This window comes from Drosophila suzukii, chromosome X, assembly GCF_043229965.1.
Source record: "Drosophila suzukii chromosome X, CBGP_Dsuzu_IsoJpt1.0, whole genome shotgun sequence".
NCBI lineage: Eukaryota > Metazoa > Arthropoda > Insecta > Diptera > Drosophilidae > Drosophila > Drosophila suzukii.
This window is the reverse complement of record NC_092084.1, coordinates 16,373,336-16,394,500: the sequence shown is the minus strand read 5'-3', so window position 1 is coordinate 16,394,500 and position 21,165 is coordinate 16,373,336. Positions and strand designations below refer to the sequence as shown.

Below are 21,165 nucleotides of genomic sequence, written 5' to 3'. Positions count from 1 at the left end.
GTCAGTTGAAGTTGGCACGAGTTTGGAGCGCTGCCAACAAATTGGCGCATTCCAGTTGCAAACTCAGGTGCAGACATTAATTTGGCATTCCCAATTGTCGCGAATCAAATCGGCGATCGACTTGCTGCTTAAGTGATGAACCAATGGGTTCCGTGCAATATAATAAAATATATCATAGTACAATTTCAGATGCATTTTAAAGGTTTCATACCTTCTATGTAAGCAACCAATAATTAATATATTTATATAAATATATATAATATATAAACATATAAGCATATAAAATGGTTAAAATAAATGAATAGCAATAAACCAAAAAATAGATTACATTATAATTTTGAAATTTCTGTATACTTCATAAATATTTATTATATCAGCAATACAACTAGTAATGAAACATCAATAGATGGACTTGTGTAACTTCCAGACACTGTCTGTAAAACTGAAGAAACCCATGTACCCCAAACATACCCATTAAGTAACAGTCATCAAGAAAAATGGACGTCTTTGTGCGGAAAATTTCAGCGCGAAAGCGCTACAACATAAATGCTGGATCTGAACGGATTGGAATTGGCATTGGGTGAAGAGGAGGTTCGGGGGGCTCTATACTATAGTATGTACCATACTGTCCCATGGCGACCGCGAAATCGAGAACTGCCAAGAAGACAATGGCTGATTGTGACTGACAGCATAATTTATAGTTTTGCGATTTGAACTGCGTCGCAGCCGGGCATTTGACTTTGGTCGCCGACAAAGAGTTGCGCGATCTTCCGAGATCCATCTCCATGGAGATGGAGATCAGCACTCTTCCCGGTCCATCCATGACTTCCAGTCCATCTACGGTATGTGTCCACTGTGGCGTGAGGAGCCAATCAAATGGAAACGTAGCGAATCGGAACTTTGTGTGTGGCACAACCGCAGCTGTCGGTTATGACAGCGGTCATCTCGGAACTTGAGTCTCGAATGTCCATCTCCATCTCCATACCCATCACCGTACCCATCATCATTATGATCATCATGGAGGTATGCAAATTGGCCGTTGTGGAGGCCTATCAGATGTAGGACTCATTAGTGAATCGGTTTGGCACTGCCATTAGCAACACCTTCGACCAGTTAATTATGGCACTGGCCATAAATCCGCGCTATATGCTAGATGCTAGAAGCTACATGCCTAACAAGATCCAGCCAGAGATACAGATACATCTATTGATAGACATGGATCGATGTTATTTTTCGGATAGTGGGTGTGTTATGCAAATGCCACGCATAATAACTCCGGTAAATACGAAATAAAAGCCAACTAACAGATACGCAGACACAGGCTTGTTGTTGTCTTATAAACGTATTTTGTGGCTCTTAGCCACGTGCGGTTCTCAGACGTTCTCGCTCTCCATCTCCCTGTAGACGGTTTTATTTTATGGAAATTAACATTTTTTAATGGGTTTCTTTTTTCAGGCCAGGCCCGACCGGCGCACACATTAATTGTTTGTCGGATCGGAGGAGAGCCGTGTCATGCTGCATGTGAGATTTCTCATATGTAGAGTCCATGTACATACGTACACATGTGCGGCGTTGATTTCCCCGTCCGGGCAACAAAGTATAAAATATAAAAACCGAAAATGCTACAAGTTGCGTGTAGCTTTGGGGAAAAATCCATCGACGATCCATCGATCTGAACGAGTTTTGGCCACCCGATTGCATTTAACGGTGGCCCACTGGATCAGTTTTGGGGTGAAAGCGGGAATTATACCAAAAATACGAGACACCTAAAGGTTTCAAAACTTCAAAACCCTCTTTCCTTGTAACTAAATAACTTGAGAGCTCTGTCTGCGGATAAAAGACACCCGAAAAAGAACTTGGGAATTATAAGCAATAATTGGGTTTTATTGGGTTAACAGTAGAATATTTCTAACGTATGAAATATTTTAGCCATTAGAAATATTTTAGCCAATGATTTTCTGTATTTTAGTTTAAGTCCATAATTAATACCGGTATTTGCAATTTGGAAATACTATACTCCATGCTCCACAGATGCTTAACAGCGCGTCAAAAGCTGTAGGATAATCAATCAATCAGAAACACAAAGAGCTTTATCAAGCAAATCGTTAATGTGGAAAATTCTTCCAACAGAGAAACTCGGCATGATAATAAGGATAATGCAGAGATAATGATCGCTTCCACATGGAACACACAGCTAAAGGCGTTTCGAATGGGAAAAAAATAACCAATTTGTATGCGATGCGATGGGAAAATGCAACTGCAAACCACTTGAGCTGACTGCATTTTCGGGAAAAACGGGAAAATGCATCTCAAGTGGAGTTGGACAAGTGCAGCGATCGCATTACACAAGGACTACGGCCAGAAATTAAAAACCAGTACTGGCTATCTCAATCAATCAATCGCCAATTTAAAATCGATTAACAGAACAGTCAATGGGAAAACAGCAAGGAAACCGGGCCTCTTTCGAAGACTCCTGACCGCCTTTAGTTGAGATGTTGTTGAAATTTGAATGCCCCAAGCGAAATAAGCCCAAAAAACCAGCACAACACGCAACTTCAACGCAGATCGAACATAATTACAAGCCGGGTGCGGAGAGGCCCCCAAAAACGGAATAGTCGGGTCGGGAATTCTTGACGCGTCTTGAGATGGGTTCCCTCGATCCACCAATTTCCCCCCCTCCCCCCTTCAGCAAACCACTTCACTCTAATTCCGATTCCGAATCGGAATACGACGCCCACAAGATGACAAATGGTCGATGGCAACGCCATCCAAAGATGGATAGATAGATACCATGGTACTATGGTGTGGTACCATAATATGGTATAGCCATGGGATCTCCGAATGGTTGATCCGAATGGCAGACAATGCCCTGCCATGGAACCGTGGAGCCACAGAGCAGGTTCAATGACAGCCCCAGCCCGCGATAATCATCATCATCACATAGCCGGCACTGTGATAATTCATTAAAATTTTGTCGTTTCGCCGTCTTCACTCCGAATCTCTGACAAAAAGTATCTTGAAAATCAGTCAAGGGGCTTGTCTATGGCAAAGATCTATCAAGAAAAACACAAGCCTTTAACAGCATGCTGATTTTAAAGAGAGGTAATCTATCATTGGGACCCAAAGATTATATTCTACTTTGTAAGTTATCTTTCTTAACTCCAACATTTGGTTTATCTTTATCATTTGCTGAAGTGTTTTTAGGGATCTCAGTACTTACAATGAAATTTTATCCACCTGATATCATCGAAATTTCCTTTTTTAAATTGGACCAAGTTCCCATGCCACCCAAAAAGATCTGAAATTAAACAAATCTGGGCGGGAAGTAAACTCTGCGAACTCCGAACTTTATTCTCGTCATTAGAAGAAAGAGGAACGCCACTAGGGGCCAGTTCCCAAGTTCCTAAGTACTGCCTGCTGTGCATACTTAACTTAATGCCTGCAGATCGGAGTGCCGGCCCATAGATACACACACAAAGCTATAGCCTTATATAGGCGCATATAGTCGTATATAACGTTATGCCCTGCACATGTGCAGCAGTAATCAAAGATCTGTTTATTGTTTACAATGGCCGGCGGAACCATCAGCATCAGCATCACCACCACCACATCCCTACTCCCAGAAATCCCGATCATTTTTAGCTGTCCAGGCACGTGCCCCTCCCCGCCCATCCTCATCCACCCTTTTGCCCCACGAAATCCCAAAAATCCAGCATCCCAAAAGTGCTGATTTGGATTTGGTTGGGCTTCCTTGGCATTCGATCGCACCACAATTTGGAATTTAATTTATAGCAAAGCTGATACACAGAAAATAATATTTTATTTTATACCATAAGCTAAGAATAATTTCAATGGTCTTATTACTTTTGACTTCAGAAAACATGCTACTTTATATCATAAGTTAGAATTTTTTGATCTTAATATTTTGAGAGTAAAAAATACTTCTGAAAGTTTTTGATTCTTTTATGTATAAACTAATTTTCAGTGCACTTTAAAAGAGTAGTGGAATGGAGGGTGTATAATGAGGCGGGAGTCTTGTTGCACTCAATAATGCTGTTTATGTTTTATAGACCGTTTATGTGGCGGAAATCCAGAACTTTTTGGGGATGTTTGGATTTTTACTTAGAGCTTTAATTAAAACATAAGAAATGTTAATAAAAACGAATACTTTTTAACAAACTTCTTGCATCTCTTTCTCAGCTTGACTTCAAATTTCGCAACTATTTCTGTTTGAATCCACAATTTCTTTATGCTTCGTTTATAACTCCTATGGTTCGGCATTAGGTCAACCGACTCGACTTCAACTCGTTTGAGTCTCACGCAATTTGCTTTGAACAATTGCTAAATTGACATTTGTTTGTGTGTGCCGGCATATGTGTCTTACATGTTGCTCCAATTCAAAATAGCAGCAATAACTTATGGCGAATTTTGCCTAAGGAAATTTTTTCACCACGCTTCTGCTCTCTCCTCTGGTTTTTATAAAAAGTTTGAATAGAGTAAAGGGGAAAGTTTGCAACTTCGATATTAAAGTTTAACATAATCAAACAAGTCGATATAGTTTTTGAAAAGAATGACATGATATTATATCTGTAAGATATCTGTATATCGTTAAAATAAGAGACAACCAAATTATAAGTTTTAAGAGGTAAGACCATTAATATTGAAACTATCTAAAGAAGTTTTGGATGCCAAATTTGGGGTTTTCCACAGTAAAAACACTGTAAACACTACATAGTTCCTTACTTGATTTTTATTTTTGTTTCCTCGCCTTTACCACATGAAATTGGTAGGCAACCTACGATGATCGCCGATGGTTTTTAATTACATGGCAGCTCGCAGACGGTGCCTCTTAACCCCCCAAAGCCCCCAAAACTACGGGTTTGGCGACCACAACGGCAATTAACAATCTTTTGGCGGCGACAACACTTAACGGGACAGCATTTTGCCAAGTCGAACGAACGCATCGATTACCTGAACGGAGCTACGCACCTGAAGGCGTTGCTGAGGCAGGTGAAAATCGACATAAAAAATCGCTAAAAAAATATCAGAGGAAAAAACTGAAAAAAATCAACAAAATCACAGGCGCAGCTACGCAGATTTTACGCAATTGGGGACAGCGGACAAAAAAAAAAACAAAACGGGAAACTGCCATGGGCGGTTTCCCCAACACTCCTCAGTTGGTCCATAAGTTTCTGTATAACATATTTATAAAAATTCCAAAAATTCAATAACTAAAGCAAAACCTTTGCCATCAATCAGCGACTCTTGAAATATGGCAAAAATACCCGTACATCACGTATACGATCGCATCGAGAGTGGCTGACCCCGAAACCCCAACTACTTGTCTGAATCTGAATGAATGAAATGACAGCCCAAGAAGCCGGAGCAACAAAATTCAGCCAGGTAAACATTACAAAAAAGCATTTGCCAAACATGTGAAACAAGAACAGGCCAAAATAAAAAGTGTCCCGGCAAAAATTGGCAGAGAGAATCGCTGTATAGAGGCCTTCGGAAGCCATGAATCTGTTTTGGCCTTTTTTTGTGCATCTGAAGGCTTTCAGTGCGAATCTCTACTTGTGGTGTCAATACTTGAGAAGAGCTCCAAATGTTATTTGAAGTCAAGTAAAGCAGAGCTTAACTTATGTTTAAATAATCTCTTTCTGTAGAATTCCAGTCAGTATAACATTTTACATTCATTAATACAAACTAAAATATTAAAATTAAAATAGAAATTCATTTTAATTTTTCTATAAGGCCTATACTTTTAAGTTGTTTTATCTATCCCAGAAGAATCAAGTTCTTGAGGGAGGAAAACCTTTACCAAACTAAGAAACCAACTTATATCCGGCCTCCAATATGCCAATTTTCATCGGCAATCAGAGAATTAAGTAAAAACTTTTCACTTTTGACGAGGGAGACCCTGATCACCATGATCGAACGAAGCCTCTGCAGAACCCATTTCCATTCCTCGAGGGTTCTGTAGAAAATCACTTCCCAGGCGGATCAGCGATTGAGTGGATGATTGATGGATGGCTGGCCAGCGAACATTATCTCGGATCTCACATATCAACTACCCCCGCCCCCGTGAGTCTAATCAGATTAGCTGGATGTCATAACCCGGCGTGGTTATAGTAGGTATGGGTATAGTTATAGGTATAGGTTTTCACTTACCTGTTCTCACTACACCTGTGGCTAAAATGATGATGATAGTGCTAATAACGATGAAGGACGGAGGCTGGGGCGATGCAACAATTGCGGTTGCATGTTGACCGGAAGTTTTGGCTGGCCGCAAGGCAGGATATGGATATCGCTGGGTGTCGGGGTCTTGAGTTTATCGTGTATATTATTCCCTTGCCAAAAGAGAGCCAAGAAGAGAGTGCGAGAGGGCTTTGGCCCCGAGAGTTGGCCACTTTTCACACGCTTTCACTTGAACAAAAACTCAAAAAACTCAAGAAATAACAAAAACACAAACAAACTCTACTCGGCCACTATTTGTTTTTCTCCACCATCATTCAGGTTTGCACTCGCGATTTAGTTGTTTTTTATTTTTGTTTGTTAATGGCTAGCACCAAAAGCAGGCAAAAGCATCCAGCAACAAGTGATTTGGGCCCAGAAATGCAAACAAAGTGGCAAAGACACACGCGCACGTCAACAAAAAGCAATTGTGTGGCAACGGCGCAAACGCAAACGCAAATGCAAATGCAAACAAAGTCAAAGTCGCTTCAGAATCGAAAACAAACCGCCAGCAAACCGACACCGCACGTCCGTTCGCTTTCGAGAGTTAAAAACGTCTGAGAATTTCAATTGAGCGAATCTTGTTTTGAATTAGTTGCCTCTGGCTTCCGGCAGGCGGCGCTGCTGGTAAGTGATCGCCAGGCGCCCTCTGGGCGGCCAAACACGCAGCATTTTGCCGGCTCATTCAATCTCTAATCAATAGTTAATATATTTTTCATTCTAAGCTCTGCTAATCTAATCTTATTATCTTTGTTTTAACTTCCGGCTTATAAAATTATGTTTTTATGCTTTGGTTTTTGAAAAAACATTGGAACATGGGGCAATGGAACAAACTGATTTAAAATATATCGATAGCCTTCATAACCGATAACGTTAGCTTAGCCACCTAGCGACAGTTTGGGGAACTACTAAACGATCTCAATCAAAATAAACAAATTATAAATAATTAGAATACAATTAAATCTTTAAGAAAATAAAACCTCTTAATATATAAAAAGCACTTTCATATAAATATATAAAATATTCAATAGTCAATATCCAATTTACAAGCAGACATACTTTTTAGCTTGTTTTACAACCATCTAGAAATTGGATGATGTCACGACTGAGGCAGACTTACATCTTTACAATTCCCAAGTCCTTATTCAGCACAAAGATGGTATAAATTGCGCTCAGGACTTTCTCCGTCCAGTAGTATACAAAAGGATTAGAGACGCTTGTACCCACAAGTGGCTTTGGTCTTTTGCCGTTTTTTTGTTCAAACCGGAAATAAAATTATCCAAAAATGATTTAATAAAAAAAAGGTTTATTTTGCCATAATGAATAAAACCAGTTAGGTGCCAATAGTTCTACGGACATGGTTATTATCGTGTCTGCTCTCTAGCCCTAGTTTTGGTAACATATTAGAGGAGAGAAGATCAATCTGCCTGGTACTGTTTACGGATATTCGGCTACATGTAAAAACACTTAACTAAATTCGGAGACGAGCAAGAGCTAAGTATGTATGTAATATCTGCAGATAGATACATTGATATACGAATAAGTACTTAAGGCTAGCAAGCTACTTATCGACTAGGTATTCAACTAAAGTATAGACAAAAAAAATATGATGGGAGGAGGGGTAGGGTATTGGTACACTCAAGACTAGACTATACATAGGGTCTAAATGGTAAATGGGGGCTTTGGTTTAGGTGGTTACATGTAAGTGTTGTTCAAGTGTGACTAGTATTCGTTTAGAGTTGGCTTATGAGTAGATCGGCTACAATTACGATTGTTGTCATGGCATGGAGCAGGATCGAGCGATATATATCGAGAATATATATATGTATATTTCAATTGCTTGGCTGAGCGGGAGCTGGAGGAGCTGAAACTGGGGTCTGTTGTCTGCGCGGTCAAGCGACTATATCGCTGCCGGGATTGTAGCCAAAGTAGTTGAGGTTGAACTCATCGCTGAAGAGCACCTCCTCCTCGGAGGGTTCCACCTGGTGCGACATCTGGATGCCCAGCTCCATGGGATCGATTTCGGTGATGTAGTACTGCGAGCTGCCGCTGCCACTGCCCATGTGGCCACTGCCGCCCAAATGGTTGTTGCTGCCGCCGCCCAAGTTGCCGTGCTGCTGCCGCAGGACACTTTCCGTGACCACCACATCCTTGTGAATGGGATTCAGATAGTCTTCTGGTCAAAAAGAGAGAGAAACACATGGTTATTTTGAATAATTTTGAAATTAAATTAAGGGTTTGCCAACACTGGCAAACACTTATTTCTTACACTGATAATAAGATGGAATTGTAAACAGAAATATCTCCAAAGTAAATTAAACATTTTCTATTTAATATGCATGATTTAATTTGAAAATTTTTTAATTACATTGAAAAATATTCGGTACGACGTTTGTAATATTTATTTTTAGCAGGGATCGTAAATAAAGGCTTTTTTAAAAGGTATAAGTAAAGTTAACTTAGTAAACATAAATCGTTTAAAACCAAAAAGTTCAGTAGGCGATAAATAAATTAAACTGTAAACTATTATTAAACTATTAAAATAACTTTTATTAATGGTAACTGAAATTTCATATTAAAATCAAAGCTTACAATTCTTAAATAATATATATTTGTGTAAGAAAAGGTGTCAATAGCGAAATAGATTAAAATCAACACAAAATATTTAAATTAACACTACAAAAATGGATTAACTACTTATCATTGTACATAATCTAATAATCTTTTTAGTTGGCAAATCTTAATAATAACATCTATAAATTATTTTCTCACCATTGTCCAGCAGGACATCGTGGTAAGTGCTGATGATGGAGTTGACCGACTGCACCTCCACCTCGCGATGGATTCCATTTAGGATTTGACCCGCCGTCTTTCGCAGCTCATCGTCGCTCAGCAGATCGTTGAAGGGCAACAGTCTTTGGTGGTGATGATTGTGGTTGTGGTGGTTCTGGTGGTGCTGATGGCTGGCCTCACTGCCACCGCCACCGCCTGAACCACTGGACGACTGCATCATTTCCTGGGTGAGAGTGGCCGCTGCCACCGCCGCTTCATCGTACAGGCAACTACTGGCCTGTGTTGCATGTTGCTGCTGCTGTTGCGGCGAGTGTTGCTGCTGCTGATGCTGTTGCTGCTGCTGCTGGTGTTGCTGCTGCAACTGCTGCTGCTGCTGGTGCTGCTGTATGCGCTCTCGGTTGATCGACTCCATTTTAAAGAACAAGTCCAGGCGCTGCTTCTTCTGCAATTTAAATGGTATTATAATAAGGTGGATCAAAGGGCTTAGAGACAGGTATACTTACATGCTCCCAGGCCAGGACATTTTCCGCCGAATCTCCGCTGGAAATGGCCCACAGGTGACCGGCTCCTTGGGGCGCCTTTACGCCCTTGCGAAAATGTGGGTTAATCGAGAGATTGTGTCGGACCGAGTTCTTCCAGCGGTCATCATTGGATTTGTAGTAGGGAAAGCGATCGCTAAAATGTTGAGAAGGAAAGGGGACTTTAATAAGGTTTAAAAAAAAAGATAAAAGGCCTTACTCGTACTTTAAGATATGAAAAAACTTCTTCATCCTTACTCATAATTTCAAACATAAAGAAGTCCCTTTTGGGATTGGCTCTTTTAAGTGCGCATTCACCACCACTGGCCAGTTGGCCAGCTGACCAATTGCAATTAAAGTTTCAGCCCCTTTTTCGACCAGCCAATACGGAACGGAAACGAGGCAATTTCCCTCAAAACACGTCATCGCACAGCACTGCGGCAACCCATACAAGTCCGTAAAATACTCGAATGGGGTATACCATACACCATATACCTTATAGCGCATACGGACATGGACATGGACATGGACACGGACATGGAAAACGGAAAAGGACATGGACAGGGACACTGGCACAAATTATGCGTCGTTTCTTTCCTTTTTTCCCTGGGCTCTCTGGCTCGTTTTTATTTGCCAGTCAGTCACGAACAGGCGATTTCGGAAGGTGGATGGATGGTAAAAATCCGAAAAAAAAAATGAAAAAAATGGAGTATGCCCCATGTCTAGCAGGTGGAAGAGCCCGCAATCAGCCCACTACTACCCAGCTATACCACCACTTTTCAGATGTAAAGAGGAAACAACGACGACCGGAAAGGACATCGCGTGCCAGGATTCTTCGCTGGGTTTCTTTTTTGGGTGGGGTTTTTGGCGGACAACAAAATGGAAAGTATTTCAAATTACGACACACAGAGGATTGGAGTGGGTGGGCGGCACGCGCCGAGGTGGAAAAACAACCCCCGAATGGGTCAGGCTATGTCATTGGTTAACTGCCACTGCCCCCCCGGGGGTTTTCCCTCCATCCTTCCACCATTTTCTTTCTACGCCCACATTTCAGCTCAAAAGCAATCCAAAAAATTTCAGCACGCGAGCCAGAAAAGAGGAGTTTCGGGAGCCTTCTACCCCCACCATTTCTTTCGCTTTTTCGTATTTTCCTTTTCGGATTTTCCCTCTTTCGGGAGAGAAATGACGACTCATAAATGGAGAAGTGAACTGAAATATGGAAATCTACGGTGTTTTTCCCCCCTTTCTACGAAGTCCTTAATGACCCCCCGGCAATGTCCTGATAACTACGATATGTGGGAGATGTGTGGATCCACCTTTTCGAGACCGGGATATATATGGACTATCGCGGGGATTTGGCACGCAGCCCGTCATGACGCATCAAGCCATGATATGGCACTTGAAATTGCCTTCGCCGGAGTTGGGTTCGAATATCCCAATGAATGAAATCAACTCCATTTGCCGGTGACTAGGCTGGTTTTTCTTTTGATGGAACGAGTTGAGCTGGGACAATGATAGCTAAGTTTTCTAATGGCCAGAGGTTTTTATATATAAGGTGGTATTCCCAACACTCCCGGACATCTCGATGGTTCTAGTAGGTTTTATGCTACTGAAAGTATGTCATCAAGTCTCCTATTTAATCTCTTTGAGTTTGTTTTATTTTAAGTTCTAATAAATAATAAATGACATTATCTATATAAGTTCTACAAGACAGAAGATAACCAAAAAAATGTAACTATTTTATGGTTTTATATCTTTTTTTGTATTCCATAAATATAAAAGATTTTCATTAGTCAATGAAAACATTATACCACACCAATATCTATCATTTTGTATATGCATTATTTCAATATATTATTTTGGATTTGCTTTTCCGAATATACTTTTAAATTATACGTCAAAAAACCTTAAGACTTAAATCCTTGTGTCGTACAAGTCAAAAACTTAATGACAAACTCTGAACTCCCCCAAAAACCTCTCTACTTTCGGTTCGCCGCATGCACTTGTAAATTTCAAAATATTAAGCCAGCCATTGATAGTCCGGATGGGATAGTTTATGTTTATGGGCTCTGCATGACTGTCTGGTCTTAATCATGCACCCAGCCAATCGATAGCACAGCTTTATATATATGAATATATATAGCCAGCTATCCATCTGGTGGAAAAGGTAAATTATATATGCAAGTACAAGTGTGTATATCATGTTTTGTCTGCCGCACTTGTCGAATTGTCAACGTGGCTTCAAGCACGTAGTTCTCCACTCGAAGGGGGATTACTTTGCGGAGGTAAAAACCACCCACTTAGCAGGTAGTTGGATGGTTGGAGCTCCTGAGTGGCTTCGTTGGCTTTGGTAAAAATCAAATACCCGCTATCAGCGTCGTCATCGTTGTCAATGAATTTGACTGACTGACTTTGCCTCGTATTTGAATTCGGGTGACTGCCAAAAAAAAAGTGAAGAGAAGGGCAGGTGAGTTCTGCTATAAAATTGTCGAAATACACGGAATGCCCGCCCCACTTTCCGCCCATTTAGTTCGTTAATAATAACTATATCATGTACTATACATCCGCTTTAAATTAAAGTTAAGGAAATATGTTTAAGGCACAGTATTGCAGTTATTAATAACGTTAGATTAAGAAAAGTCCTTAAGACACTTATCATTTATGTTGTTTTATTCTTTTTATGTATAAATTTATAAGAGTTTTTAGTCTTTGTTCGTAACGCAAATAGAAAATGTTTGCCATGTACGATTTTGAAAAATTCAAAGTTAGTAACTAAACTTTCTTGATAAATATATATTCCGTAGTTGGTAATTGCGGGTTCCAACATATATTATAGCTTTTGTGATTATTTACATGTATAAAAGTTATATTTTAAAAGTGTTCAGGGTTTCTACCAGTGGCTGTCCAGCCCTGATGAGGAATTCTATGTAATTGACTATCCAATCCAATCCCATTCCCATCGCCTCGCCTCCAAAGCAGCCATTCCGGTCCGTGATGAGGTCTGATAGGCTGCGATGGTCGCTCGGACTAGTTGGTTGGCTAGGGGGCTTTGGAGGCTCGGAGGGCTACTAGCTACAGGCTAGAGGCTTAAAGACCTGAAGGCCCAAAGGCCCAAATGGGCCGGGCCGTGTCTGGAAGTGCCTGGCACGCAAGCCACCTCAAACACACTCTGGCGCTTCATTTTTTTTGACATGGCAGCAAGGACCGGGCCACCAGACTGGGCAACTACTTCTGGCCCCGGATCCGTATTCCGTACTTCGTATTTATATAAAAATGTATACAAATACATCTATATATATATATGCGAATTTATAGTATATATCTGAACGGCTCTGAGGCCCTCACATATATTTATTGCACTGCGCTAGTCAGTTCATAAATTGTTGCGGCTCGTTGGCTCTCCCCGGCCAATAAAAGAAATTGCCTGGATTTATGGCCAGGAGGAGAGTCGAAAGTAGAAGTTGCCTCATTTCGGTTGTGCAAAATGAAAAACTTTTTAATGGCAATTGCCAATTTTTCGGCTTTTTTATATTTTTTTTGTACTCGCTGGGCGTAACTGTGGCCAGCCACGCCCCCACCAAAAAGAAGAAGAAAACCCTGTAAATCGAAAGCCAAAGTTATCCCAAGAACATCGGACTCGATCTTGGTTGGCAGTTTGTTAAGCCAAGAAACAATAGGGCTTTTCATTGGGGGAGGAAAGTCCTTGGTTGCGGGAAAGAAATCTTTAGGCTTTCTTCAAACAAATATTCGTTAAGGACAAAATCAAACTTAACCTTGATAATTCTTTAACATTTTGTTAAGAACAGAAACCACATTTACTTTAGTTGCGATACTTATGTAGAGATACTGTAGTATATTTATGAGTTAGAAAAGAAAGTAAATAATTTGGTATTAAGGGAAGTTTAAGAGGTTTTTCACTATGGTTTTGTTTAATATATTATATATTCATATATTATTTAAATACAAATAGATAGATTCTCCATTTTTAAGAGCCTGTATACTGTTTAAAATTGGGATACATTTTTGGATATTTAAATGCAAACGTTCGAGTGTCCTTTAAGAACTAAGAAATGCGTTTTACTTGTCAGAGGGTTATCTTTTATCTTTATCACCCATAAATTTTGATAGTTATCCTAGTTGCGGTTGTCTAAGGGGCAGAGTGAGGCGATCCTGCCACATGTCCTGGCCGATCAAGCATGATCCGCATCCCATAAACACTCAATATGCATTGGAAATTGACCGGAAGAAGGGGCGGAGGCGTAGCAACCCCCGCTTAACCCACTTAACCCCTTAACCCGAACTCGAACGCGGGCCCAGAACCCCGAACCAGGTAATTGCTCTCTAGCATTTGGGCATGGGCATCGAATTGGGCATGGGCATGGGCATGGGCACGTCAAACACCTGATCCCCGGGATGCAATGATGCATGTAAAAGGTGTAGAAAAGCCGGAAGGACCCCGACTTGCACCTCCAACCCTCGCAATTAATAATTATTGTGAGCAGTGGAAATTTCATGGGCAATTGCCAGGGCGAAACGATTAGGGATTGGGTTGGGCGGTGGGTTTTAGAAGTCGCGTGGGCGAGCAAAGTTCCGTAAATTGCCATTGGAAAAGCGGGGGTTTTTCGTTTGTCTGATGGGTAAAAGAAACCCTGCGCAGGCGCCATTTTTGCCTTGACTGCACGAGGACACGGCCCTGGGAAACCCACATTCACCCCCTCCCAAAAAAAAAACCCACTCTATACCACCCACTACCAACTGGGAGCCACAAAGTAAATTTGTGAATGGTTAATGAAAAGTTCCCCAAACTACAAACCGAACTGAAACGAAACTTCTTGGACGGTCGGTTCATTACATTAAATGCAGGGGAGGTGCGCAGGTGATGGGCAAATGTCATAAATTATTTGCCTCCCCCTCCCTCAAATGGGGTGGTTTTATATGTAAATTTATATAGGATATTTACACGCAACATTTTCGGCTGCGGCTTCAAATATTTACACTGATTCCGTAGCTGCCGAACCAAAAAAAAACAGGTGCGGAGTGCAAGGGGGGCCGAATGCCAAATTAATGAACCTTGAAAAATGTGTTAAAAGTTTTCGTTTTCTTCGTTTACGATTCTCCTCGAATTGACATTTTCCAACTTAACTTGGCCCGGAATGGTATGGGGAAAAATATGACGGGGAAAAAGTGGGTGGTCTGCGAAAAGTAGGTAATGACAAAATCCTAAACTTAGGATGGCAAGAAAAGGGTAGTCTATAAAATATGTCTATAAAGTTTGGCTCTTAACAGACAACTGGTTTAGTTGAGAATTTATTTAAGTTGTTCTTTTGAATTCCCAGAACTTCTATAGTTCAATAGGTTGAAATCAATAGTGTCTATACGAACAATTTAATTATAATTAATACCCAACTAATATTCTTGTAATATTCTTGTCTTATTTGTATTCACCTGACCGATTTTATCTTGTTTTTAATAACAATGGTTTTCGATTTGTGTTTTGAGTGCCTATAAGTTTTAAAACATTTCGTTCCAATTAAATAAAAAATCAAAGTATAACCGATTTAAGTGCGATTTATAATGTTTTGAACGAAAACGGGCCCATAAACTGTTTTTGTTTGTTTTTCAAAAACATATACAACTCATCGCTTAGTCTCAAGATAATTTTCATTTTTGGCAGCTTATAACCACTTTTAATCTAAGAAAATCGTTAAAACAACAATGTAAAAGATTTGAATCACACTTTATTAGTCAAAAAAAATGTATTTACCAATTGTTCCAAAAAAAATTTTTATAAGAAAACCCAAAAAACTAAATTTTTAATGGACAATTGACAGTTAAAGTAATGGCTATTCAAAAAAAGATTATATTTTATAAGCTATAGAAGTTGATTTTATTAATAAAAATCCTATAAAACATTTTAAAATAAATAATGTTTTTAGTTATATTTAATTATCGAAATGTGAAATAAATAAAACGAGGAATATTTTATAACAACGGTAAGTACAGAAATGTTTTTTTGGACAAACAATAGTCAATCTTTACGGACAGATAATGTCCCAATTAAAGGACCTCCAGCAAAATCTAATAAATAAATAACGCCAGCTTAGTGCAAACAACTTGTTGAACAACCCGCAAATAGTTTGTGTTACAACATTTTCGTTTTTCACCTTATATGTGAAGAAGGCAAGGAAAATGCAATTTTCCAGCCCATAAATTTGTGTGAGCTGCTAACTTTTGGCACTTTCATTGTTGCCTCTACGGTTTTTGTTGTTCTTACTGGTGTTGCATACTGTGTTGTTTGGTTAACAACCAAGGAGCAACAACGCAAATGTTCGAGGAACAAGGAAATCAAATGGCCAACTGGAATGCCCAAGAAAAATGCTTAAGATTTGTTTAATTGCATCCGGCTGGCGCTCTTTTGCCCTCAACAATAATAAAAGGAAAACACTCTACAAAATGGCGTCCATCAAAATGGGTGGCGGGGTGGTTCAGGGGGTGGTTCAGTGGGTGTGGGTGGTTCGGTGGGTAGTACTTACGATATCCATTGGTATATGCCCGACACAGTCAGCTCACCCTTGTCCTCGAGGGCGTATTCGATGAGCTCCGTGTAGGTGAACGGTGGTTTCTTTGGCCTGCTTGTTTTGCGGTGGTTGGTTTCGGATTTCAGCCAGGTGGGTGGGTATATGTGGGTGGTTCAGTGGTTCGATGATTGGGCGATCCGATGGTAGGGGGAATCCGTCAATTTGTCGGTGGCATCGATTGGAGGACGGCGGCAAAATCAAATGGTAAACGCACAAATCGGAGAAAAAGTTTCACAAAAAATTATAAAATATCTCGAAAATGGATATATTTAAATGGATTATGGTAACTCTTAAAAGGAAACATTGTTAAATCGAAATGTTTAGAAATCCGTTTAATGTTTTACAATCCCTACAATGTGTTTAATATGTTTTTCCTATATTGCTTGGCATTTTGCTCTAACGTTCAAACAATTAAATGGCAGCAAATAAACTATTAAGTGAAACATTGGGCCAAATTTACCAACAAAATGGTTTGATATTACCACAATCTAAGTAACTACATAACTGTTCACACATCAATTTAATGTTTAAAATTGAGAAACAGCAGCTGTTAAGATATATTTTATGTATTATATGTAATAACAAAAATAACTAATATTTGTATAAACTATAAAAACCAAAAAAAAAATGTAAAAAATGCAACAATCATTTTACGAAACAGCTAAGTATGAAATTCTATCTTTTTAATTATAATTTAAGATCTACAATCTTATTCATATTATAGGTTAATCAAAATGAACGGTAACCTAGTCACTATTACATTAAAATCAATAGAAGTGTATTATGAATATCTTTTTGATACTTTTCAATAATCAACAACAAACAATCTAGTAAATAATAGAGATTGTACTTGTGTATCTTTAATCATTACTTACGAAATCCTATAAGAACATATATATCTTTTTTATACTATTGGCTGATAAAAACGGTATGAAAACTGGGAACCAATATATCACACTGAAAACGACATTTTTAAGAACAGAAGTGTTCAATACTATTTTTACTATTCATTTTCGATAAATAAAATATGAAAACCTTGCTACCATTATGTTGAAAACAATACTTTCGCAAACAAAAGTGTATAAACGATATGTTATTAAAACGATTTACTAATAAACTACAAATAATCTAGTCATCTAAGTAAGAAAACAGTAAAGACTGAACACTTATCTCTTTATGTGTGCATTACTTTCTAACTTTTATAGAAAAAATATCTTTTTGACATTATTGGTTAAAATAAAATAAAGAAGTGCATCAGATATAAAAAACTAACAATCTAGTTGTCTAAGATAAGTAAGACCTGCGAATATCACAAGGATACCAAGGTATTTTTCATATTCCTAATGTACTCACGCCTTGCAAGATGAATCCTCGACGACAACGTGCTCGGCGACGATCATGTCGTTGCCGTCCAGCTCCGAGGTGACCTCCATGACCAGCTCCTCGAACTTGCGTCCCGTCTTGGTGGAGCCCACTCCGGCCACGCCCCCAGCTGCCGGAGATCCAGAGCAGCCTCCTCCGCTCGTTGGCATCGCCGCACTGGAGCAGCTCTTGGGCGATCTGGCCCGTTGATCCATCATCCCCGAGGCCAGGGAATGATTCGAAGTCGTGGCGGATGCGGCGGATAGGACGGAGGCGGATGTGGGCGAGGCGGAACTGCAGGGCGAGGTGCTGTTCGCCACCGACGTTGGGGGAGGCGGATGGGGAGGGGCACTGCCCTCCGGCAGGTTGACCGCCTGCCCGTGGACCTGATTGTGCGGCGACAGGTGCGGGAACTCGTCGAACTTGAAGTTCAGCAGCCAGGACAGGTTCTTATCCTCGAAATCCGCCTCGGTGGCTTCATTACCACCACTTCCCGAACCGGATGAGGTGCGTCGACCCGCCGACAATATCCGCTGCTTCTGCGGCACCAGAAAATTCTGATTTTGATTTGGATTCTGGCCGGGATTCTGGGTGTTCTGTGTGGGGTTCTGTGAAGCTGATGATGATGATGACGTTGAAGTGGGTGGCGGCGGCGGCAGAGTGGCATTAAGTTGTCCCAGCTCCGCTTGCAGACCGGAGTTATAGCGATGATCCAGCTCCAGGAGTTCGCCACCCGTCCAGCCCCCGTTGTCCTCGAGCGGAGCACTCGATGGGGGGCAATGGGAGTAGGCGGCGGCGGGCACCAGAAGACTGCTATCGTAGGCGAAGAGATCGTTGATGAAGGAGGCCGAGGATTGGGATTGGGCAGGTGCAGCGTTGGCCGGATTCGGATTGCTGGGTGGCTGTTCCATCTGTAGATGGAACTGCAGTTCTCCGGCATCGTAGTCCAGGTGGCGCTTCTTCCACGGATTCGATTCGATAGGCTCGTAATCCTGACCCAAGGCCAGATCCTCCTGATCGTCGTACTTCCGTTTTAGGAAGCTGTAATCGCCGGGTAGATTACCATTGCTATTATTTTGATTGGTGGTGTTGCTATTGTTGTTGTTGTTGTTGTTATTGCTGGGATTCGATGTGGGGCTGGATGCACTGCCCGTGCCATTGACGGGCATGTTGACAATCATGATGTCCTGGCTGTCTCAATTTCAATCACGTAAGCCAAACAGAACACACAACGCACACTGGGTGAAAAAAGGGCAACAGGCACGGGAAAAAAATTGACGTGTATTGTGTGGAAGGATAATGGTTAGTTTTTTTTATTTATTTATTATTTTTTTTATTTTTCTTGGGCCTAGTTAGGAGAGGGAACTGGGGAGTTGGATGGTCCGACCTGGCTAACCGACTCGCGCTGCGACTGGCCACGGAATGCGATGGGCCGCCAGGAGTTGCGACCAACTTGGCCGAGCTGAGCTGAGCTGAGCTGCGCCTGCGCCCTCCTCCACATCCACCACCCCGGACACTCAGTCATGCACATAGGCTGTACGTCTATAAGGCGATGGAGAGAGGACCCTTACCCCTACCAGCACCCATACCCACACTCATACCCCAGCCCGAACCCAAACCACCTCCTTCCAATCCAATCGAACTCAGGGTCCAGGCAGTGATGGCACAGGTACAAATTGTTGTACCTTCACCAATGAGTGATAAAAATCCACACAACTTACAATTTTGTAGTAGTTGTACTATTAAATAGTACCCATAAAACACGTTACTATTTTTTATAGTAGTACACTTTTTTTAAGGTACCTGTTAGTAAATTTTACTCATGGCATTTTTTGTGCGTATTAGCAGAATATATTTTGATATAATATTTCTGAAATCTAGATATAATAGACATCGCATCTGAACTTTATAGTTAATCATATTCTAAAAATATCATCTCTAGTTCAAAATGCTATAAATATATTACATGTATGTATTATGATTATCTCTTTTGTAGGGGCAGTGTTTTAGATATTGCTTTGAAATAGATTGTTTACTGCTATAATTAAAAACAAAATATATATATTTTTAAGCCATTCGATAGCACAGGAACACAAAATTAAACCTTTTGATTTTTGGGTGTCTTCCGATTTTTACGTCAAAGTTTAAGCTCCTAACATTTTCACAATTTCTCTGATGGAAATATTCTTCGAAAAAATCTTTTTAATACAGCTTAGTAGCTAGCATAAATTACTATGATGTATAGCAATATATTGTACCTGGGTTGGATATTTAAAAGTACCTGTGAGTACACCACCCCGATACTTGCCACCACTGAGTCCAGGTCATGTGCCGCTGGTTCTGCTTGGTCGCTCGATTCGGCCATAATCGAACATGTGCGCCGAGCTGTCCGTTAGCCAATTTCGCGCTGACAGGGAGCAGGGGGTGATAGGCGCTGGGCTCTGGGTGCAGGGTGCAGGGTTCAGAGTGCAGGGTGCAGCCATTCAAGCGTCTAATCGACGACGCTCCTATGCGCTGCATGTACTATACTCTATGTACCCTGTACCCTATACCCTATGTACCCTTTTCTGGTCCCCGCACAGGTGTTGCACCGGCTGGTTTTCAGGGACTACGACTCCATCTGGACAACTCGGACACAAATAAAGCAAAAGTTATTGCATATAAAAACCACTCGAGATGTAAATATATGCAACATTTTTAACTTTTCTCAGATATACGGAAAATAATATGAGCTTTTATATTCATTATTTAAAAAATAAAAGTTATAAAATAAATAAAAAACTCTTAAGTGAATTATTCGTAAAGTACAAAACATTCAATAGTATCTGATGTAAAAACTAAACCTTTCACGGCGACTAAAATCCCATTTTTCGTCCTAAGAAATTAATTTTTTGGCTGCTATAATAAAAATAAACGTCGCAATAAGGAATGCCACACTTCGTTGAGCTCGTAGTTTATTTTCCAATCCATTGGCATTCAAAACCTGAAAATGTTAAATTTTTCACATTTTTAAATCTTCCTTAAAATGGTGGGGATCGATAGCAATTGAAGCAAGCTGCTCAAAACTGTCGGTCTTTTAGCTGTACGCCTTTATTTGGCTAAACCACGACCGAAAAACCACTAAAAAATAAGATTTTTGGACCAAAATCTGATACTCAAAAATAACCGAGCTACCCCCTTACAAAAAATGAAAAAATTTGTCAAAAAATAAATCTTCCTTAAAGTGATGGGGATCGATAGCAATTGAAGCAAGCTGCTCAAAACTGTCGGTCTTTTAGGTGTACGCCTTGATTTGGCTAAACCACGACCGAAAAACCACTAAAAAATGAGCATTTTTGACCAAAATCTGAATTTCAAAAATAACCAAGCTACACCCTTACAAAAAATGAAAAAATTTGTGGAAAAATAAATCTTTCTTAAAATGATGGGGATCGATAGCAATTGAAGCAAGCTGCTCATAACTGTCGGTCTTTTAGGTGTACGCCTTGATTTGGCTAAACCACGACCGAAAAACCACTAAAAAATTAGATTTTTGGACCAAAATCTGAATCCCAAAAATAACCGAGCTACCCCCTTACAAAAAATGAAAAAATTTGTCAAAAAATAGATCTTCCTTAAAATGATGGGGATCGATAGCAATTGAAGCAAGCTGCTCAAAACTGTCGGTCTTTTAGGTGTAC

General features: G+C 40.3%; 2 protein-coding genes across 3 annotated transcripts in view; both read right to left on the bottom strand.

Moving 5' to 3' along the window:
• ec (ubiquitin specific peptidase echinus) overlaps window positions 1–6,778 on the bottom strand; it is a 54,939-nt gene extending 48,161 nt beyond the window's left edge. Inside the window, exon 1 of the mRNA XM_017086911.4 lies at window positions 6,172–6,778. The gene's annotated coding sequence lies outside the window, so the exon portion shown is untranslated. The remainder of the gene's footprint in view (window positions 1–6,171) is intronic.
• A 745-nt stretch (window positions 6,779–7,523) lies between these two features.
• On the bottom strand, window positions 7,524–18,983 carry fd3F (forkhead domain 3F). 2 transcript variants are annotated; one of them, XM_017086626.4, is made up of 5 exons: window positions 17,477–18,983; window positions 16,079–16,174; window positions 9,531–9,702; window positions 9,007–9,469; window positions 7,524–8,407 (listed from the first exon to the last, which is right to left on the bottom strand). In XM_017086626.4, exons 1-5 carry the CDS (start codon window positions 18,664–18,666, stop codon window positions 8,127–8,129), a joined length of 2,202 nt encoding a protein of 733 aa, XP_016942115.2. In that variant the 5' UTR covers window positions 18,667–18,983; the 3' UTR covers window positions 7,524–8,126. The 2 variants fall into 2 exon arrangements, with proteins under 2 accessions (XP_016942115.2, XP_016942113.2); XM_017086624.4 differs by having other exon boundaries at window positions 7,524–8,410; window positions 17,477–18,974.
• Between the last annotated feature and the right edge of the window lie 2,182 nt (window positions 18,984–21,165).

Coding starts and splice junctions, on each gene's coding strand:
- fd3F (XM_017086624.4), bottom strand. CDS start 18,666: ATGATTGTCAACATGCCCGTCAATGGCACGGGCAGTGCATCCAGCCCC. Junction 9,470..9,530: donor ATGTCCTGGCCTGGGAGCAT/GTAAGTATACCT, acceptor TTTAAATTGCAG/AAGAAGCAGCGCCTGGACTT. Junction 8,411..9,006: donor CGATGTCCTGCTGGACAATG/GTGAGAAAATAA, acceptor CTTTTTGACCAG/AAGACTATCTGAATCCCATT.